This window comes from Fulmarus glacialis, unplaced genomic scaffold (genome assembly GCF_000690835.1).
Source record: "Fulmarus glacialis isolate BGI_N327 unplaced genomic scaffold, ASM69083v1 scaffold12337, whole genome shotgun sequence".
In the NCBI taxonomy this organism is placed as follows: domain Eukaryota; kingdom Metazoa; phylum Chordata; class Aves; order Procellariiformes; family Procellariidae; genus Fulmarus; species Fulmarus glacialis.
In genome coordinates this window covers 400-19,663 of record NW_009223892.1, presented here as the reverse complement: position 1 = coordinate 19,663, position 19,264 = coordinate 400, and the positions used below count along the sequence as shown (strand labels likewise).

Below are 19,264 nucleotides of genomic sequence, written 5' to 3'. Positions count from 1 at the left end.
CCGATCCGTGCTACTTAAAATGCACAAGTGATCCTGAAAGGTGGTTAGGCTTATCATCAGCAAACTGCCAACTCACTGAGTTAATCACGACTGTGAAAACAAGAACTGCTGATCTCACAGCACTGACTGGTTGACAAAGTGGTGAAAGGAAGTCTGTTGATGAGCAATTTCAGCAGCACAGGACAGGAATGGGTTCTGAATTGTTATACTCAGAGATCCAAAAATGGCAGTAGCTTGTTCTTTTTAAGACATCAGCCCAACAGCTATCAGCAGTCCCAAAAAGAAAACTGAATATTAAGTGTTTGTAGGAATAGGGACTGGAAAGCATTTTTATGACACCATATAAACTCCAAATGAACCTGCTTCTTGAATACCGCTGTGCAACTTCAGTCTGTTCATCCATTGTCTCAAATGGAGATAGTTGAACTAAACACACAGAAAAGAAGATAAAGGCACAAAGTTGTCCTGTGCTAAATACCACTATGCAGACTAGGACTCTGCAGCCCAAAAGCTATGCAAGAAGGTGAGGTCTGTAAAGCTGAGTGGCACAGAGTGGATGAAGGAGGATCATTCAATTTTTCCAAATAAACCTGCCTCCAGCTGGTTTCAGAATATAGGGTTTGTTGGCTTAGCACAAATAAGGTATTTCTTCAGGAAATGCACAACTAAGGTGTTGAATTCCTTTGCTACACCATAACTGACCTGAATGCGTTCAAAAGGCAACTGACATCCGCAGAAGGAAAATCCATTGAGTGTCGTTAAACACAAAGATACTGCTCTGGCTCTGGAAATTCCTGAGCTACAAGTCACTGCAAGTTAGGGGAATATGCAAGGAAGATACCTTCCCCACCCTGGGTTGCTGTCAGATATGGGACAAGATGAACCTTAGGTCAGGCCCTGCACAGGTGTTCTTACATTTTTTCATCTTCTCACTGGTGACAGGGATCATCCATAATAAATTTGAGATCATTAGGTCACAAATACAGAGCCATGATTTTGTTACAGTATTTGATAAAAGCACGCACTTAGCATGCCTATGAATGGCACTCCAGGGAAAGGGGAGTCTCACAAAGCTCAGGGTATCTTTCAGCAAGTACCAGTTCAGTGAAGCACTAGAGGGCACCTATGCTTCACTGAAGTACCTGGCACAGACTGCTGCTACCGTCCACAGGAGCAAGGAGGCACCACAGCAGTACCACTGACAGTCCAAATCACAGATTGAGCTTGTCATCAACTCCAAGAGGTTCTCAGACTTCTAGGAAGGCAGGAGAGGTTGCCCTCAAGCAGTTATGTTTCTATCCACCCAAACACTGGTGTGTCCTCAGTCGAAAGGAAAACCCACCTTATTTTTCTCCATCTGCACAGTAAACCCAAGGACTCAAATAAGGAGTGGAAAAGAATAGATGAACCATCCCAGAACAAAAGCCTACTAAAGTCACTGGCTGAAAATTTTGCAAGTTATCTTGCTACAGAAAGAGACCTGTTAAGAGTTTAAGCAAGCACCACGCTCCTACTCAATGATGTTGACATCGACACATGAGGGTTTTTTTTAAAAATGCTAAATGTCTGGTACAGGCATACTATGTCAAATCTTATTTTTCAAACCGTACGAACTGTAAAGAAAAGTTTTAATCATGCAACTATTCTAGTGTGGCAAAAAAAAAATTGTAAGTTCTGGCTTATAGCTGTTTAGCCAAGTACACACTAGAAAAAACAGGAAACCAAAGCCATAGCTAGCAGGTATTATAATACAAGATTCATAAACTGAGCCATTACACGGATTAGGAAAAAAGCTAACAGCTCCAGTCCTCAGTTCCAAGAAAGATTCAGTATTTTGCTTTGTCTTCTTCCCAGAATCAGCTAACTGCAAAAATGTCCTTTTTGACTTGATTTCACAAATGAAGAGAACCTACCACAGCTTGTCAAAAATGGTTTCACTCTCTTGTGAGACAAAGCATGGTATTACCTTTCCTCTGAGTGTACGCACATCAACAAAACTATTCGAGCACTTCCAGCATGCGTAAAAATGTTCCTCTCCTTAACACTAACAGTACACTTGAGAAAACAGTTCTGTAAATAGTTCATGGAAGATTTGTAAATGATGAACATTCAGTAGTTACCTTAACCACAGGGATCCAATACAAAGAATAAAAGCAAGTTATAAGGCATGCAGGGCTACATTCATCTTTCAATGTAGATATTTACCTCATCGTCTCCCAGTGAATTTATTTGTTCTAATTTTCTGGTCCAGTATCTGGCCTCTTCTTCAGGGATATCTATACCAAAAGAGTAAGTCACACCATCTTATTAACCAGGCAAATTTGCATTTATCACTAGTAGCACTAGAACAGGGAGGGTATTCCAAGATCACACCACAAAAAGAACACACTTAATTTTGAAATAATAGGACTGTCTTATGTTAGCACTCAGATGGAAAATAAACATTGTAAATAGTAACACGGTTCAAGGGCTTACATTGCTTTCTTGTTTAAAGCTGATTAACCAAATGCATACTGCACAAAGGTAGGAAAGAGTAAGACACACTGGTTCAGATTTAATTCAAGTATTAGTTTTATGAAGAGCCATTCTAATTTCACTCACTATATGCTTGATAACACATAGCAAGATCAAGAGCCTTTTCCGGAGGCTTTTATAACCTCAAAAGAACAAGAGGTCCTCTTGAATAGCACATCTTACTTACGTACCTGGTGTAACACAAATTCATTACCAAAAAAATAGTCTCGTTTTCCTTTGCATGCAATAAGCCAAATCTTTTGAGGTAATAAACAGTATTATAGGCAGTCATATTCACATGAAAGCACACTCCTATTTTTACACCATACTGCAACTTCATTGTGAAATGAATCACAACCACCCTTTTACCTTCTAGAAGATTTACCAAGTTGATGACTAACAGCAAGTAGCAAGCATTATCACCTTATTTTGGTAACTATTTTCTATTTCACACTTCGAAGTAGTATAGCGTCCTAATGGTTCGAAGGGAACACAGACTTCTGCCACTCAAAATTTCATCTCTCAAAGTGCACCCTTGGAGGTGCGGATGAACTGCTGAGAAAAGCTTAACACAAGGCAAGTTAGGTAGAAACTGTGCTTAAGGAATAGAGCAAGAGGTACACAGCACCAAGGGAAATAATCCACTGAAAGAATAAGCATTAGTCAAGTTTTCAATCCATGAGAATTACGTAAATTATTTAGGGACAGGGGGTGTAAAATCATTGGAAAGAGGGGAAAAAAGTTTGGGTTTTTTTCTTTTAGCCCTGACTATAGAGCGGTTGGTTGGTCTTGCCTCCAAGAAGGGGCAATGACTTTTGAAATTTGGCTGTTCGTGGCCTGAAACTGCACCAACGCAGAAACTTCAGAGCTCACACAGGAAGAGGCAGGGACTGCTCCAGCTAGACACCACCAACCCTGCAAGCCTCACCATCCTGAACGCTGACAAATGAGGACGAGTATAATACCAGTTCAGCTAGTTTTCCCACCTCTTGCAACTCTTTACACTCTCAGGTGCCTCATTAGGAGCCAAGAAGTTTACATCTAACAAGTTTGTTTTCCTGCAATGAACTGTACCCCATGAACACAGCCACAATGATATGCTAAGCTATGCATTGGCAAGAATGAGAGAAGCAGACTGGGATGGTCTCCTGATGAAAAAGTGGATCTAAAAGTTACACCCACTCTCGCTCCTGAGAGAAACAAGAACAAGAAGAAGATTTATTGGCAGGTTAGCATTCCATTGGGACCTATGATGCTTTCAGAAAGGACCAAGTATTGCTTTCTTCTTATACTTAAAGGGGATATCTGTCCTACGTGTGTCCTCTCTCAGCTACACAAACCATCATGTTATGAAGCCAATGACCCCAAAACACCTGGAGATGATAGTGGCCAGTGTACTGGAACACGAACTGCTTTCAACAAGAACAAGGAACATGCCAGATTTAGTGGAATTTGAAGTTTCAGAAGTAGGTATTTCCTTGGATGGCAAATGAATGTCTACACCTTTGTGACAGAAGCGCTATTGTATTTTTATGCAACTAGTCTCACCCATACAAGTGGGATAAAACAGGTCCCACTTGAGAAAGTTTCAGGGAACTGGAAACTTAGTACCTGGCTCTAGAAAACCTGCATTAAGTAGAAAAAAAGATAACCTATTTCTCCTTGCTTGAAGGGAGACCAGAAAAGTAATACATTTTAACTATAATACACAGAGCCAGTTGCTCTTTCTGATGTACAGTACATTGCTTTGTTTTATATGCTATTAGAAAACAAGGTAAGAGAAACATGAGAGTCTTCCACAATTACAGGAGTTGTAGAAAAACATACATGCTTTTGATCATCAAGGCTGGGGATCACAGCTGCACAGATTTATCAGATGAGCTCCACACAAATTAGGGATAGCATTCAAAGGAAACCTGGACAGAATTGATCTAGAAAGCAGACATCAATTAACTGAAAGACTATCAGCACACAAACCTGATGAGATTTAGGAGGACAAACTCCAACAAAGACCTGAAGCAATCCAAACACTGAAGCAAAGCCTATGGAATTTTGTCTTTGAAAGCCATCACTTCCCTAAAAGATGAAGAAATACTCATGAACTGAGGACTAAAGGTCAGAGTCAAACAACAAAGGTCTGGAGCCTGAAATCAAGACCAAAGAGATCTAGGAGGGATGAAGCAATGGATTACCATCAACACTGTGGGAACAGCAGTTGTCTCAGGGTAGACTTCAATGCTTTCCCATTGACCATGGTTTAGCGGCATGCCCAGGCATCAAGGAGCACCATGTGTCTCTTGGATTTGTTGTTCCTATCTTGTATCAAAGATGCCTGTTTCATAAACAGAGCTATCAGGGTTTTAGTGCAGGATTGCTGCCATTCTATTCAAACAGTTTCTTATGCAAATCAGAGATAAAAATCTGCTACTGTCTAAATACTGGCTGCTTGAAGGACATTTTCTTGATCTTAGAGAAACTCGTCGTCAATATTAATGGCAGTACAGCTACTGCACAGCAAACCTTAAACATGAAGCAATTGTTCTATGACCTTAAGTCAATTTACCTGCTCAGAAGAATAAATGCCCAATGAGACAGAATTCTCAATTTTTTGAGGAAGCAGTTTATAACTATTTTTCAGTTTCACCATCTGTTTGTGTCTCACCTCAGTCAGCTGTTTTGTTGAAGCTGGTTCTTTGGAATGCAGAGAATGGAAATCCCTAGTGCAGAGATCACAGACTGACTGCTTGCAAGGCCACGTCCACTTGCCAGCTCCTACACCGCTGCTCAGCTTTGATTACAAGTCCAAGTTACTCCACTACATTAACTTTTGCTTACATGATAAGAAGCTGAACTAGTCCAAACAGAGGACATCTGATGCCAGCTGAGGACTCCACTGACATCATGCTTGGTAAACAAGAGGAGGAAGGCCATATGTCAGTGAAACAAAACTGCTGAACAAGAACAGAGAGGAGATGGGCAGACATGTTCACTAGCTTTTGGGGTTTCTTAATTTGATACCAACATGGAAAGGTTGCAAGCTTTACTGTCCTTGCTGCTACTGCTGTCTTCAGCTGGAAGCTGAACCTCTTGTCTTCTCTGGGCTTCTGGTGTCAGGGAGCAGTGAAGTCCGGTTGCTCCCTATGAGAAGGGAGGCAAGGGAGATCCCATGGCTGGCAGGGCAGGGGACTTGCTAGCCAGGGCAAGTCCTACAGCACATGAGCAAGTTGAGCAGGGCAGGCCCAGAGATCATGGCCAGGTTCAACCAGGAGCCCAGATCAGCAGGCAGGTCCATGGTGACAAGGCAGGTCTGAGGTCAAGCCAGGAAGTGTCAGTCCACTTCTGGGCCTGGATCTATGGGGTCCATAAGCAGGCACAGACATGGCTATGGATGAGGTGGGGGATCAGTAACTCCCACAGCATCACTCAGGAGTGAAGGCTCAGAGCTGAACTGAGGTGAGACTCCTGGGCCCATGAGCAGGGACTCTGGGTGGAGGTTCCAGATGAGGCTGCTCAAAGCAATTAAGACTTATCAGTGCACCCGGGGCCCTGACACCTGGATACAGTGCACCACCACAGAAATGGGAACACAGCAGTACAGAGACTTATCAGACTGAGGAATCAATTAGAGGAGAATTTGCTGCATCTATACAGACCACTTCACTCACCGTTAGACCCCCTCAAGTACATAAACATGACAGTATTTCCGCTTAGAGACCTCTTGGTTGGCTAGGAGTTTCAGCCCTAAAGCTTTTCTTCACCTCAGTCTTGGTGGTCCTTGCTCTACTCCTTGCACATCACCTTGTGCCATCTGAGTTTTTCCCAGGTAGCAAATCCTGGGCCCCAAGCAGGCATGAGTATGAACAGGTGCTGGAAGTAAAAGTGATACCCTCTCTCTCCCCACTTTCCTACAAGCCTTCGCTTGGCTTCCTCCCTTCCCAGCCCCAATTTCTTCCCTTTCCAGAGGTACAGGAATCTTCACAAGTTCTCGCTGAAATAACTTTGCAGAGCTGAGCACTTCTCTTTCTGTACAGTTCCCAAGACAATAAAACAACAAAGCAGACAATAAAACAACAAAGCACATTTACTCCACCTGATGGCTGAACTCAGATCAGCATGCTCCCAGCCTGGGACTGGTGAGAACACTAAAAGCATTTTCACTCCAATTATCTACTAGAAACAGCCTGGCACAGACCCAAACCGCTATAGTTTGGAAGCGAAAAGCATTTTTGAGTACTCCATCCTGTGAGGGACTTGCACATAGCCACTGCACTTCTCAAAAAGGGGAACAGAGTAAAATTGCTTTTAAAAAGCACAATTTTACACTTGAAAAGGAGCATCTTGGAAAGTCTGTGCCAGCACACATTCACTACATGAAGACAATAATAGCAAGACTGTCTTCTCCCTACCAGCAAATTTTCTAAACCAACCAAGAAGAAAAGCTGTCTTCTTTCCTTGATATGTCTGTCTTGTTCCTGAGAAGAAACAGACGCGATCAGCGGAGAAAGCTGCTCCAGCATGTCTTCACTAACAACCACTTCCTCCCATCAAGAAGGCAACTTATTGCCATTTTTAAAAGACTACCAAGCATAAAAATGCTTTGCACCCTAGGGGTTAATATCAACTCTCACTAACACTTCACATTTCAAATGCTCATGCTTTGCTGCACTTTTATAGAAAAGGATTTTCAGTCATTCTGTTTCTGTGAGATTGAACATTTAAGAACATAGGGCTAGCAGAGAATGTTAGATGACAGTCTGGTCCCCAACACCGCAGTCCATCACACACAGATGCTCACTGCAGAAGGGCCCAGAGACCTGCTCTCTCCCGTGTACACCACAAGCCAATGTCGCACTAACAACACTACTGAACACAAAGCAAGAGCTATATTTGGAACATGCAATGGGACACACGGAGGATATATCAAAGCCACCATAGATGTTCTTTGTCCCATTAGAAATCCGCACATTAACAAAGTCTAACGCCTGGATGATCTCAGGAAAGGTTATTTTTTATCACCAGGAGCAGAGACTACAACTCTCACCAGCCTCTGTTAGGATATTGCTTCCCAACTCCAAGCCCGGTAAACACTTGAAAACAACTTCATATGAAAAAGAAAAAAAAAAAAAAAAAAGAAAATCTGTAAGTTGCCTTCATCAGGTATTACCACTAGCAGCATCAGCACATTCTGCATTTATTTGAGCTTTAGCTGTTGCCAGTCTCCAGAGTACCAGGAGAAGACATACCAGTGAGGAAGAATCCTGTACATATCAGGTGGAAGCAGAAGCAGCAAACTAATCCGGGATAAATATAGTGCAAACAACAAACCAGTTTCTAAACCTCTTTGCATATGCAATCAAGTTTACACCAAGGACTTCAGCTTTTCTGATTTTCAAATTTGTTTATTCTCTCTTAAAATCCCTTAAAAACTTCTCAAGTTCCACCTAAATACAATGAAACATTTCAAATACACAGACTAAGTAACCTGGGGTACTGCATCCATGTGCATCATCTAACCTAAATGAAACAGAGCAGCCAGAAATAATAGAAAAAAGCACAGAAGCACAGCCAAACAGAAGAACAGACTACTTTGTTAAAGCTCCTATCCCAGACAGCTGTATTTTACCAGACTTGGAAAGCAGCACAAGTTGTACATGTGCACACATATCGCTCCGGTTCTCGTGTATCTACAATAGCCAGCAGATCTTCACCTGGGAAACAAAACACGATACACAATGTTCCTAAGTGTCACTGCAAACATGCTGTTATTAAAACGTTACCTCTACAGCAACAGAGCTGCTGACTTAAGAACTTCCACAGCAGATCAATGATCCATTTAGTTCTCTGTGTAGATTTAAAGCAGCAGTTCCCAGCTCATATGACAACAGTCTTAACATGTGGGGCACTACGAGTCCATACTGCTACCCTCCACTTAGAGGGAAACTGATCTGCAAATCCATTGGGAGAGACGCAGAGGCAGTGCTGTGAGCTGAGCTACTTCCATGCATTCCTCCAAGTCTCAGTACTGCAAGGGCAGGGAGACAGAGTCTAATCCATCTTGCAGGGTCCTTCTCTATCCTAGAGGTGATGGCAGGAGACGTTCAGTCATGGTGTGAAGGGAAGCACCGCTGGAGAAGGTGATATGGGTAGATGCTATCTTCCAGAGGAATATCCCACACTCTTAGTGCCTACCTGCTTCTGAACTTGCTATGGCAGCACAGACTGAAAATGGAGAAGATCCAAGAAAAACTGCAGCACTCTTCAAGTAAAGAGCAGCAGAATCCTTGAAACACCTAACTGATGCACCCATTTTTCCTGGACAATATGAAATACTGGACAGGCAGACAACTTTTCACACTCCAAAATAAAAACCCTTCAATACAGCAGTGTGGCATTCATGTTATTTCAATATTTGGCGTAGTAAGCAAAGGAATAAGTAATAGATGTGCTTTAAATGACCAATTGTGTTAAAAACAGAGAAGTCACAAAAAGCTTGTTATTTACTTAATGTTTTCAGTTTTCTGCATGAAATCCTACTTCTCAGAATTCTATGTTCTATAATATATCACACGTTTTAAATATCATACGTTTTAAAATAGTAGTAAAAAACCCCAAACAAACAAAGAAAAAAGGAGTCCTTTGTTTTGAGTATAGCAGTAGGGAGAAAACACACTATTACCTGAAATTTTTTTCTTTTTTTTTTAAAATCCAGAAGCTCTAACACATAATGGTTTACAGAGAGTCTGTTTTCCTACACTTGAAAAAAGGAAACAAAAAAAAAAAAAAAAAAAATCACAAAATGTAATGCAGTCCAAAACACGAATTGCAGAAGAAAGCAAGTTCTCTTTTGGACACTCTCTGAACACATCGGGAGAGATCAGAATTTCATTTTCTTTTAAAGCAGAGATGGTTTACAAGCAACTATGTCAGAGTGAACTTAGATGAGAAGGTACCGACTACAAGCCTTACCTTCAGCTACGTGTGCTGTGTTCTCTCCCTCCCAGAAGCCTAAAAACTTGCCCCAAAGAACCAATGTTTCACCTCACAAGGAAATCAAGTGAGTTGTTTCTCTTCTTACATAACAAACAACTTCAGTAACAAACTTCCCACTGACAGGATGACAGCAGTGAATCACCAGGACATTTTCATGAGGAAGAGGGATGGCTCCAGACCAACGTTAGACAGCTGAGTTGTCAAGACAGCTGAGATGTCAGATACCTTTTCCCCTTTACATCTTGGACCGTAGTCAAAGAGCAGTGCCTACTACATCTACGAAACACTGCCCTCACCCTGAAATGCACCATCCAGCCAACTGTGCACACAAAACAGCACACCCAGCTTAGCTCCTAGAGCACAAGATACAATTTATATCGATTTTAGTGCTGCAGGGCCAAAGCCTGCATCCTCCCTTGCACGAGGAAGGGGGGTGTGAGACTAATAGATGACCTAACTTTTTTCCACAACAGATGGCCAACCCTGACAGTTGCTGGCCAAATGCCAGCGGGTGCACAAATGCTCCAGTGCTTAGAGCATGATGCAAATTGCTCACACTGTCAAGGTCTCGGCTGCAAAAAAAAAAAAAGCAGCAGCAGGCAGAGGAGGAGAGATGAGCCTTGCAACAACAGACAACTTTGAAGCACTCAAATGCCCAATGCAGAAGAAAAAATACCACGAGCCCCAAAAGCATCATCTTTGTTCTTGGCCCCCAGAGTCAGCTAAGAGCTGGAAAGAGAAGCTATGTAAGCTTTGGATGCATTCTGGTTAAGTCCTTCCTTTGGGGATTTGTTTGCTTGTTTGGGGGTTTTTTTGTTTGGATTCAAGTAAAATAAAATTTAAAAAAAAAAAATCACACACAATTTTACTTGATATGGGTTTGCTCCAGTTAGCTCTTTTCCACATTCTGCACTTTTCAACCACAAATAATTGCCAGAAAGGCAGTTCTTCTTATAACACCAAGTTACTTATATACTCTGCTAATGATAATGTTCAGGAGAACTGAGCATTAATGCTTCACTAACTGAACTGCACGCTTCTAACCAGGTTTAAGTGCATCTACCACAAAACAGCTCTAACAACACACTTGACCTCTTCTCGAGCCAAATTTGTCTAGATACAAAGAAGTGAATGTTCCCTACTCAGGAACAAAATGTCTGACTGCACAATCCTGAAATAGTATTAATAGTTTCTTAAACTGCTGCTAGTCTAAACTTTCCAGCACTCTGAGACCATCAAATCTTCCTTATTTATTCTGATCTTGTTAGAAAGAAGCCAAACAAGAAATGTACACCAGTGATTTAATTTGCACTGAACTATTTGGGCTGAACGGTGAACAAGCACAACTTGATTACAAAACTCCAGCTGCTCCCAAACACTTTCTCTCCACTGTCAGCACCCTGAGTAAGTTATTGAAATGCACTCACCAAAAGGTAATTCGAATCTTGTGTCCAGCAAAATTTTATGAGGAGTTGGGTTTTTGGTCCCACAGATTTCATCATGTTTCATTACAACTTCTGCCTCCAGCGTAGACCACTCCCCAGGACCTTCCTGTGAATCACAAGCCACAGGTGAAGCTTCAAGTCTGGCAGGTCCTTATGCAGCGACTCTCACACATCTGCTAAGATAAAAGACTCCAGGAAGAGCCTTACAGTATTATCAAGACCTGGTACCTGATTTTAACATCAAATTACATTCATTCAGCACATGCTGGCAGCTTTTCTTCCAAATCTCAAAGGCTTTTACCAAGACAAGCAGCAAACACCTCCTAGTAGAACTACTGCCTTCTCAGTGGAACTGCAAAGGTAAGTCCTCAAAGGCAGACACCAAGGAGTGTCTGGACAGCCAGAGGAACTGAGCACCAGCTAGACCTTATGGCCACATTGCTGGGCATACCCACCATTTTCCTTTCATGGAAAATATAAGCTCTCTCTCCCTGTTCAAATTCAATAATCTTTTAAATAATTGCCCTGCAACTGGAGGTAAAGAAACAAACACGTCCTGCTTACCTGCAAGAACCGCCAAATTCAGTAGTTAGGGCAATTACAGACATTGGCACATCCCATTTCCTACTTTTTTCAATTCATATTAGCACCACTAGAGACCCTTTAACACTGCAACCAGAAACATGATGTAGACATGCTCTGGGCCTACCTTAAAGGTCAGGTTGTCTGTTATCAGGGCACCCTCTGTCTTTAGCAGGAACTTACAGAAATTTGAGCATCAGACTAAGGAGTTAGTCCTTAAGACTTCAGACACATGTCAACTATATGCCTTCCCTAACAGATTAAGCCCTGTTTTCTGAGTCCATGTGAGTGAAACGAGACCAGAGATACCTACTTAAGCTCAGTTTTGGTCTCACTGTTGGCAGCATCCTTAAAAAAAAAAAAACAAAACAAATACAACAAAACCAACCAAACAAAAAAAACCACCACCACAAACAAAAAAAAAATAACCAAAAACCCCAATGTGATGCTGACAGACCTCTTCCCCCACCCAACCTTCTTGGCTTCGCAAGTGGAAGTTTTGCTGAGGAGCACAGCCCTGGGCTGCACCAGGCTAGATTTGTAACACATTAACTATCAACTCTGGAGCTGTCAAAATAAAGCTTTTGTGTCAGCTTAACCTCATCAGATTGGTGAATGGCCTTCAGAGCAATCCACACGGTCCCAACCAGGGTGTCCCAGATCAGTCCTTTGTTCCATACTTCAACAATTAGGCCCAGGTCCAGCCGACTGATCTCACTGCAAGAAAAGAAAAGGTGGCACAGGTGAGGAAAAAGCAGAATACAATCTAATTCTGTTTTAGGTTCTGCATTACTACCATGACTGTACCAGTGAACTCTTTCCACACAGCTGTGTCAAGCTACAAAGAGCTTCTGGAAGTGTGTGGTTGAGGTGGCTTATACTCACAGGGAACACTGGTTTATAATGACTGATTTCTCACAGTTTAACACTAACTACACAAAGATTGCAAACTAAAACCCTGAACTATCTCATGCATGGACTGACGATTGGGAACTCATCTCAGCAGCTCTATACATAGGAGGAGGAAGCATATCTTGGGCCAAAACCTAGAGGTGAGCTGTTCTTTGTCATCAGGCACCCCATTTCTAACGAAGTGGGTGTCTCCGTCCCTTGGCAGCACGCAACACAAGCGTACCCTGGCAGGTCCAAACATGCCCATACTTATCTGTGAGTGGAGCTGCTGCACGCCAAAAGTAACAGTCCCAAACCCAGCATAGCTGCATCAGCAGCACTACCTATTGCTCAGGGTGCATTGCACCACTTCTGCTCCAGCACTAGCTTCTTCCTCTGCATGACACTGCAATGCTTTGAGAGCCATGCGAATCTCTGGCAGCAAGGAGCAATATAGCCACATGACCACCAAGTGCCAAGTTCTTGGAAATACTTATCTGAAGGTTTTCATTAACATCTTCACTCTCAGTAAGGAAAGGATGCATCCCAAATTCACTTCTTCCCAATGCTTCATAGCATTTACGCCTCCCTATTCCATGCTGGTTTATAACATGCCTACTTAAGAACAGTATAACACATGCACAGCCTGAATGCTGGTAAAAACAATGAGGTAGAGAAGAATCCTGAGCTGTCTGTTGATACACAACTGTCTCACACTTATCATGAAGAAAGGCTATTGGTTTTACTTCTTTGAGCTCCAGACTTCCCCCTAGTGCAACTGCTAATCCCCAGAAGTAGGTATCTTGGACACGCAGTGCTGCTGCCCGCTGTCCTTCTGTCCAAATGTATCCACATTAGGTTTATCAAGGCAATTTAAAAGCACGTTAGTCGCTAATTTCTATAGACTGCCATCATGGCCAAAAAAAAGAACAGCTGCAAATCCCAGCATCTATTTGAGCTTTGCCCCAGAGACTTCTTACAACTTTAAAAGAGAATATTGTATCTACAATAGTTCAAGACAAACCCTACAGCTACAGCAAAGATTAAGATCTATTACACATTAAGATCTATTTTAAACCCAAGCGCTTCTGTTCTTGTTTAAGGACACGGGAATTGAAGACAGGAGTGTCCAGTACTTGGGTGACTCAGTCTACATAATTCAAAATCAAGCTATTGCACAGGTTTATTATGAGTTTACTGCTAGCATCCTGAACTTGAGTCTTCAGCTCCCTCTATTTGGATATGGCTACTCAATATGGCCACGCTAACAACTAGCCACCTGCACCATCACTGCTCTGCTCTCCCACTGCTTGCCTCTTAGAAGATGATACTTACCTGATTGCACAAACTTGCAATAACAACAAACAGAGGAAGGGAAGGGAAGGAAGAAATACTGTATTTTCAGGCACACTGTAAAACCACATTCTTTGCTTCAACATACATTGACAAAGCAAGACATTGATCATAAGACACTCATCAGGCTTCTGTACTGAACTCCACAGCACAAGTCACCAGATAAGAATAAAAAATAAAAGATTTTAAGTACAGTGGCTTTGATTGCCTTTGTGTCTCCCTTTCTCCACCTTCTGGTTAGATGCAGAATAGCTTCAAAGAACGAAAGAGCTGAGACTGGAATTTAGTGTCCCTCCCTTTCCATACACACATAGAATTTAAATAAAAGACATTTCTAACAACTTCAACACCGATTTAATGGTCATGTTCTAAACATCAAGTTGCACTTTCACTCAAGAGGTGCTTGCTGCAAATATGCAGTCCTTCTAAAGCTGCTTCAAAATTAGAAGATCTCCCCAAAGAAGACATTAAAGTGCTTTACTGGTCTGGTAAATAAGCAAATCTCAAACATCCCCAGAGCCCCGAAACCTGAAGTGTTAATGTCTCCCAAGGAGTTTGGAAGCAAAAACAACAAACACAGCTAGAAAGTGTTTTCTTGGTTGCAGTCTATTCTTCTACTATGCCTCATAAAAAAGGTAAACACAACACAGACAGTAAAAGCATCCTTCCCTCAGGGAAAAATTACTGTCTTCAAAAGCCTTTTCCAACTTCAGAAAGAAAAAGAGCAAACCAGTGAACCGAAGATCAGTGTTATTTCTCCTGGGACAACTTAATGTACACAGGATCATGCAAAACACATTCCCTGCCACATGTAATATTTTTTGTCATAAAGAAACACGGTAACAACTGTGCTGTTGCTTGGCTAACGCAGGGACAATAATGGTGAGGTAGTTCAGCTAATATTCTGCTTTCATATCCCCTAGCAACTAATTACAGAGCAGCACAGTGACCTTACAGCATGCTAGCTAAGCTCCCAGCTGATATCGGAGAGCAGTTCCAGGAGCTGTTTGAGGGCAAGGAGGAGGAGCAACTGTGAGGGCAGTCAACCAAACACAAAGAAGTGCCATTCTTAAATCACTGGTGAGCAGCCTCCTCTGTAGCTGGCCATGTTTAAAGCTAGTTCCTGCCCACACGTAGTACACAAATCACAGGAAGAATGAATTAGTAGTTTGGGTATGGGCATGTGATTTGGCAGACAGGTACAATTCCCTGCCCCAACCTTACCCCAGTTCTATGTGGTTTATGTCAGTGACAGCCTCAGCTTCTGTCTGACCAGGAACCACAGAGCTGTGAAGCTGGTAGTTCAGGAGCACACATGTTTCAGCAGATGTGAAAGGATAGGCTCCAGACTCCGTACAGAAGCACACACCTCATGTGCTGCTCCAAAAGCAGAGTGTCACAAAACAAGGGAGATGGGAGCACAGCTATGATGGCAACACTGTACTGACCCAAGTGAACTCAACCAGAGGCAAAAGCGTCCCACTTTTGGCAGAGGAGAACCAACTGCTGCTGGATTGGGAAACATACTCACAAAATCCCATGTGGGTCTCTTGCTACGGATACTATACAAACACCTCAGACCCAGGCAAAACCAGCAGCACTAGCTTTGACTCCACAAGATGAGCACCACATCATTTCCCCCCTCAACAGCAGTGTCCAAGCCAAGTTCAGAGACAAGCACTTGGGAGTCCAGGATTTAGTAAATTTAGTTCACTTTGTCTTACAAAGCTATAGAAACAGAAGCAGATGCAATGTATCAATGAGTCATTCATCCACCAGTAAGAAAACCACCATTCTAAAAGATACTGGGAAATCCCTGGCTACATGTCAGGACTATGAGGACCAGAGCAAACCAGAGGTGCCAACTGCACCAGAAACCCTGGGAGAGCTGGAACTGGTTCTGTTGCTTGTGGCAGGGACTGGCAGCCCCTCAAGCTGCAGCAGGGGAGCTGGAAAACACATTCATTGGCACCAGGCCAATGGCAGAAAACATCAACCCACAAGAGCAGCTCCCACACTGAGCTAACCAGGATCACCATGTCGAGGCCCTCAGTGCACTAACAACAGCCCTTAATTGCTCTGACCAGCCTCACCAGCTGCCTCCACCCACACCCTCTTCCTATGGCCCAGGAGCTCCATTTAAGCTCAGCTACGGGCCTTCAGTCCTTGCCTAAGCTATGTTGTAGGGGTGTGTGGTGGGTTGACCCTGGCTGGACGCCAGGTGCCCATCAAGCCACTCTATCACTCCCCCTCCTCGGCTGGACAGGGGAGAGAAAATATAACGAAAGGCTCGTAGGTCAAGAGAAGGACAGGGAGATCACTCAGCAATTACCATCACGGGCAAAACATTCTCAAGTTGGGGAAAAAAAATTAAATTAATTTATTACCAATCAAATCAGAGCAGGATAATGAGAAATAAAACTTAAATCTTAAAATACCTTCCCCCCACCCCTCCCTTCTTCCCAGGCTTAACTTCACTCCCAATTTTCTCTACTGGCTGCAGTAGCACAGTAGGTTTTTTCCCCTTCTTAAATATGTTATCCCAGAGGCACTACCACCAGTGCTGATGGGCTTGGCCTTTGCCCGCGGTGGGTCTGTCCTGGAGCCAGCTGAAATTGGCTCTATCAGACATAGGCGAAGCTTCTAGCAGCTTCTCACCGAAGCCACCGCTGTAGCCCTCCTGCTACCAAAACCTTGGCAGCCAAACCCAATACAGTGTGCTTGTCCCCAGCTTAGGCGCAGCTGTGCCATGCCTGGCCATGGACCACATCAATCCAGACCCAACCCACAGACTGACTTCCCAGCTCAACCTCAGACTTGCCTCGTCACCACAGACCTGACTGGCAATTGCTGGACTATGTCTGACCCTGATTATCGTTTCCCTGAGCCTGACTTGCTAACTTGCACTCCCACCTTGACCTTGGACCTGCCTCGTTACTACAAACTTGTCTGATGACCTGATTTCTCAGCAGACATGGCCTGATCCTTAGGCCTGTCGCGCTTGCACTGCTCAGGTACTGTGGGATGGGCCCTGGCTGGAGCGGACCCTGCCCTACCAGCCATCCTACCACACTCTGCTTCTGGCTCCCTGTCCCTGCAGGAGCAGCTGGCCCTCGCTGCACCCTGACACACAGGTCTAAGAACAGAAATCCAGGCAACTTGGTACTGTTAAAGGACTCAGGCTACTCCAGCCAGTCTGTGGCACTAGCAGAGACACTCTTCCAACACAGCACAGGTCAGCGTGTACAACAGAAAAGCAAATGATTTAGGTTGCATTTTACCTACCTAAGTACTCCAACTTACAAAACACAATAGCAGCTCCATACAAATGTCAGTGCTGTGGAAGGACTCAACCACAAGCACCTCATCGCTGCGCAACACTGTACTTACAACATGAAGTCCTGTTCCCAGCAGGGTTGGTCACCACGCACGGCTACTGTCGTGCTCTTCACATTTTGCACTTTGAGGGTCACATACGTATTGAATTTATCTGGGGAACAAGAGGCAAAAAGTTATCTCCTTCAGTATACCCTTTTATCACATAAGCACAACATTTCAAGGTTTTCAGTCCAGACATTGCATCCCAGGGGGACCCAAAATGAAAAGCCCATATGGGAAGACATCACTGGGTTAAGCAGCCAAATGTTCAAGATGTTTTTCACCTGCCATCAAATTTTCAATCACAGTTTTTTAGAAATTCACGCACAAACAAAAACAGGCAACTAAGCACTTGCAGTAAGTCAGAGAGTGTAAAATCCCGAAGAACACAGACACTTTTCATGTAACATTCTGCTTACTGAAATGCCAATGAGAGGAAGAAGAAACAGTCTGAAGGAACAGGGCCCATCATGCAGACGATGCAGAGCGAAAAACAAACTTGCAGAACATACAAGCAAGAAGCAGTTGGGCTGGTCATATCACGTCCTCCCTTCTGACCCAACTGCTCTCCTAGTTCCAACGTGGTTTTCCGCCCATGAGTCCACAAAGAACTTTACAGACCAGTCACATCCTCAAGCTTTATACTAACTCAGGCTGCCTGGACTCTCGGAGTAGCTTTTGTCACTCGTAAGGAGAACATGGAGGAGCAGAGAGGAGGTAGATAAAAACTGGAGGGAGCAGCACGAGCAGGAGTGAGAGAGCAGGTGTCACCATTGCTGCAAACAAGTAGAAGAGCATAGCTTACCTGGTGGTCCTTGGAGTTTAGCTTTTTTTACTGCAAAGAGAAAAAAGGGGAAAAAAAAAAAGAGGCTGTTAGTGATTTTGTCCTGCTACAGTTTCATTGGAGTCAGAGTGTCACAGGCCATCGCATTAATTGGACAATGTCCCCCAGTAGAAGTCTGGTAGCTGGAAATCCTCACTCCTTTAACAGTTAACAGATGTGGAGGCAAAACCTCTGCTGTACCCCATCTCACTTCTCTAAATCGATGCATTTAAAAAATAATCATAGGATTAATGTTTGGAAAGCAATGTGATATGGCTAATGCAAAGCAATTTCAAAACCAGTGCTTTGCAATGAGAAATTATTGCTGCTCAGCAAGACGTCATTTCATACCACCTCACTTACAAAGTTACAGACACTCTAGAAGAAATAAACATTTCTTTAAAAACAAAGAATCTTTCCTCAACAGCGCAGAGCAGACTTTCAACCACAACTTGAAAATAGTCAAGCCGGAATAGTAGCTCTATAGTAGGACATCCGCAAATCAAATTAACCCGCTATGCCAAACAAGCAGCAGTCTAAATTCAAATGTCACTTTTCTGAGCTCTCCTCCGTTAATTTAATTCCAGGACAGTATTTATCAAAAACAGTGGTTAGAACATAAAACAGCACTGGCTCTTATCTCACTGGATGGAGAAGGTCCATGTCTACCTAGGGGAGATTTTGTTTACATTTCTCTTTTGCAAGCTCATATCCTCACTGGTATTGCTAAGTGTAAGCACTAAGAGAAGACCTCTAGGCTCCAGCTAGTTTTCCCAGTGGAAATCTAACACTAAGAAGAAAACATATTTAACAAGCTAGGAAGCAAGATACACCTGAGAGAAAAAAGATTTAAAAACTGGTGTAGTGAAGTTTCCTCCAGAAAACGGAGCACCCAACACTTACTGAAGGCTCACAGAGTCTAACTTCCAAGATAAATGTTCTAGAAAGGAACATTAAAAATAAAATAAAATAATGGCCCTTACACAGTTACACGCACAGAGCTGCAATGGAGTGTGACGCTGGAGAACACCTTTGGTATTTGAGAAATTCTTCTTTGCAAGCATTTACAGTCCATGTAGGTATTTGCATGAAGGAAATGTTATACCAGGTACAGTATGAGCCAGAGGCGTCTCAAACAGAAGCTACAAGAGCTGTAGCTTTTACCTAAACTGCCAAGGCCCAAGAGCCTTTAGGTCCAAAATAAACGGGTTCATTTTTTCCCAGGTTCAGGGCCTGAAGCATTCCTGATGCTAAACCTAATGGTGCAAGCAAAACATACAATGGTGCG

General features: G+C 43.1%; 1 protein-coding gene across 1 annotated transcript in view; it reads right to left on the bottom strand.

Annotated features, from left to right (window-relative positions):
* Positions 1–17,988, bottom strand: part of LOC104079816 (protein unc-13 homolog B-like) — a gene marked incomplete at its 5' end in the record, with an annotated part of 65,482 nt that extends 47,494 nt beyond the window's left edge. Inside the window, 5 exons of the mRNA XM_009581976.1 lie at positions 2,206–2,276; positions 10,932–11,055; positions 12,131–12,248; positions 17,166–17,265; positions 17,959–17,988. Coding sequence (XP_009580271.1) covers positions 2,206–2,276; positions 10,932–11,055; positions 12,131–12,248; positions 17,166–17,265; positions 17,959–17,988 — 443 coding nt within the window. The remainder of the gene's footprint in view (positions 1–2,205; positions 2,277–10,931; positions 11,056–12,130; positions 12,249–17,165; positions 17,266–17,958) is intronic.
* Between the last annotated feature and the right edge of the window lie 1,276 nt (positions 17,989–19,264).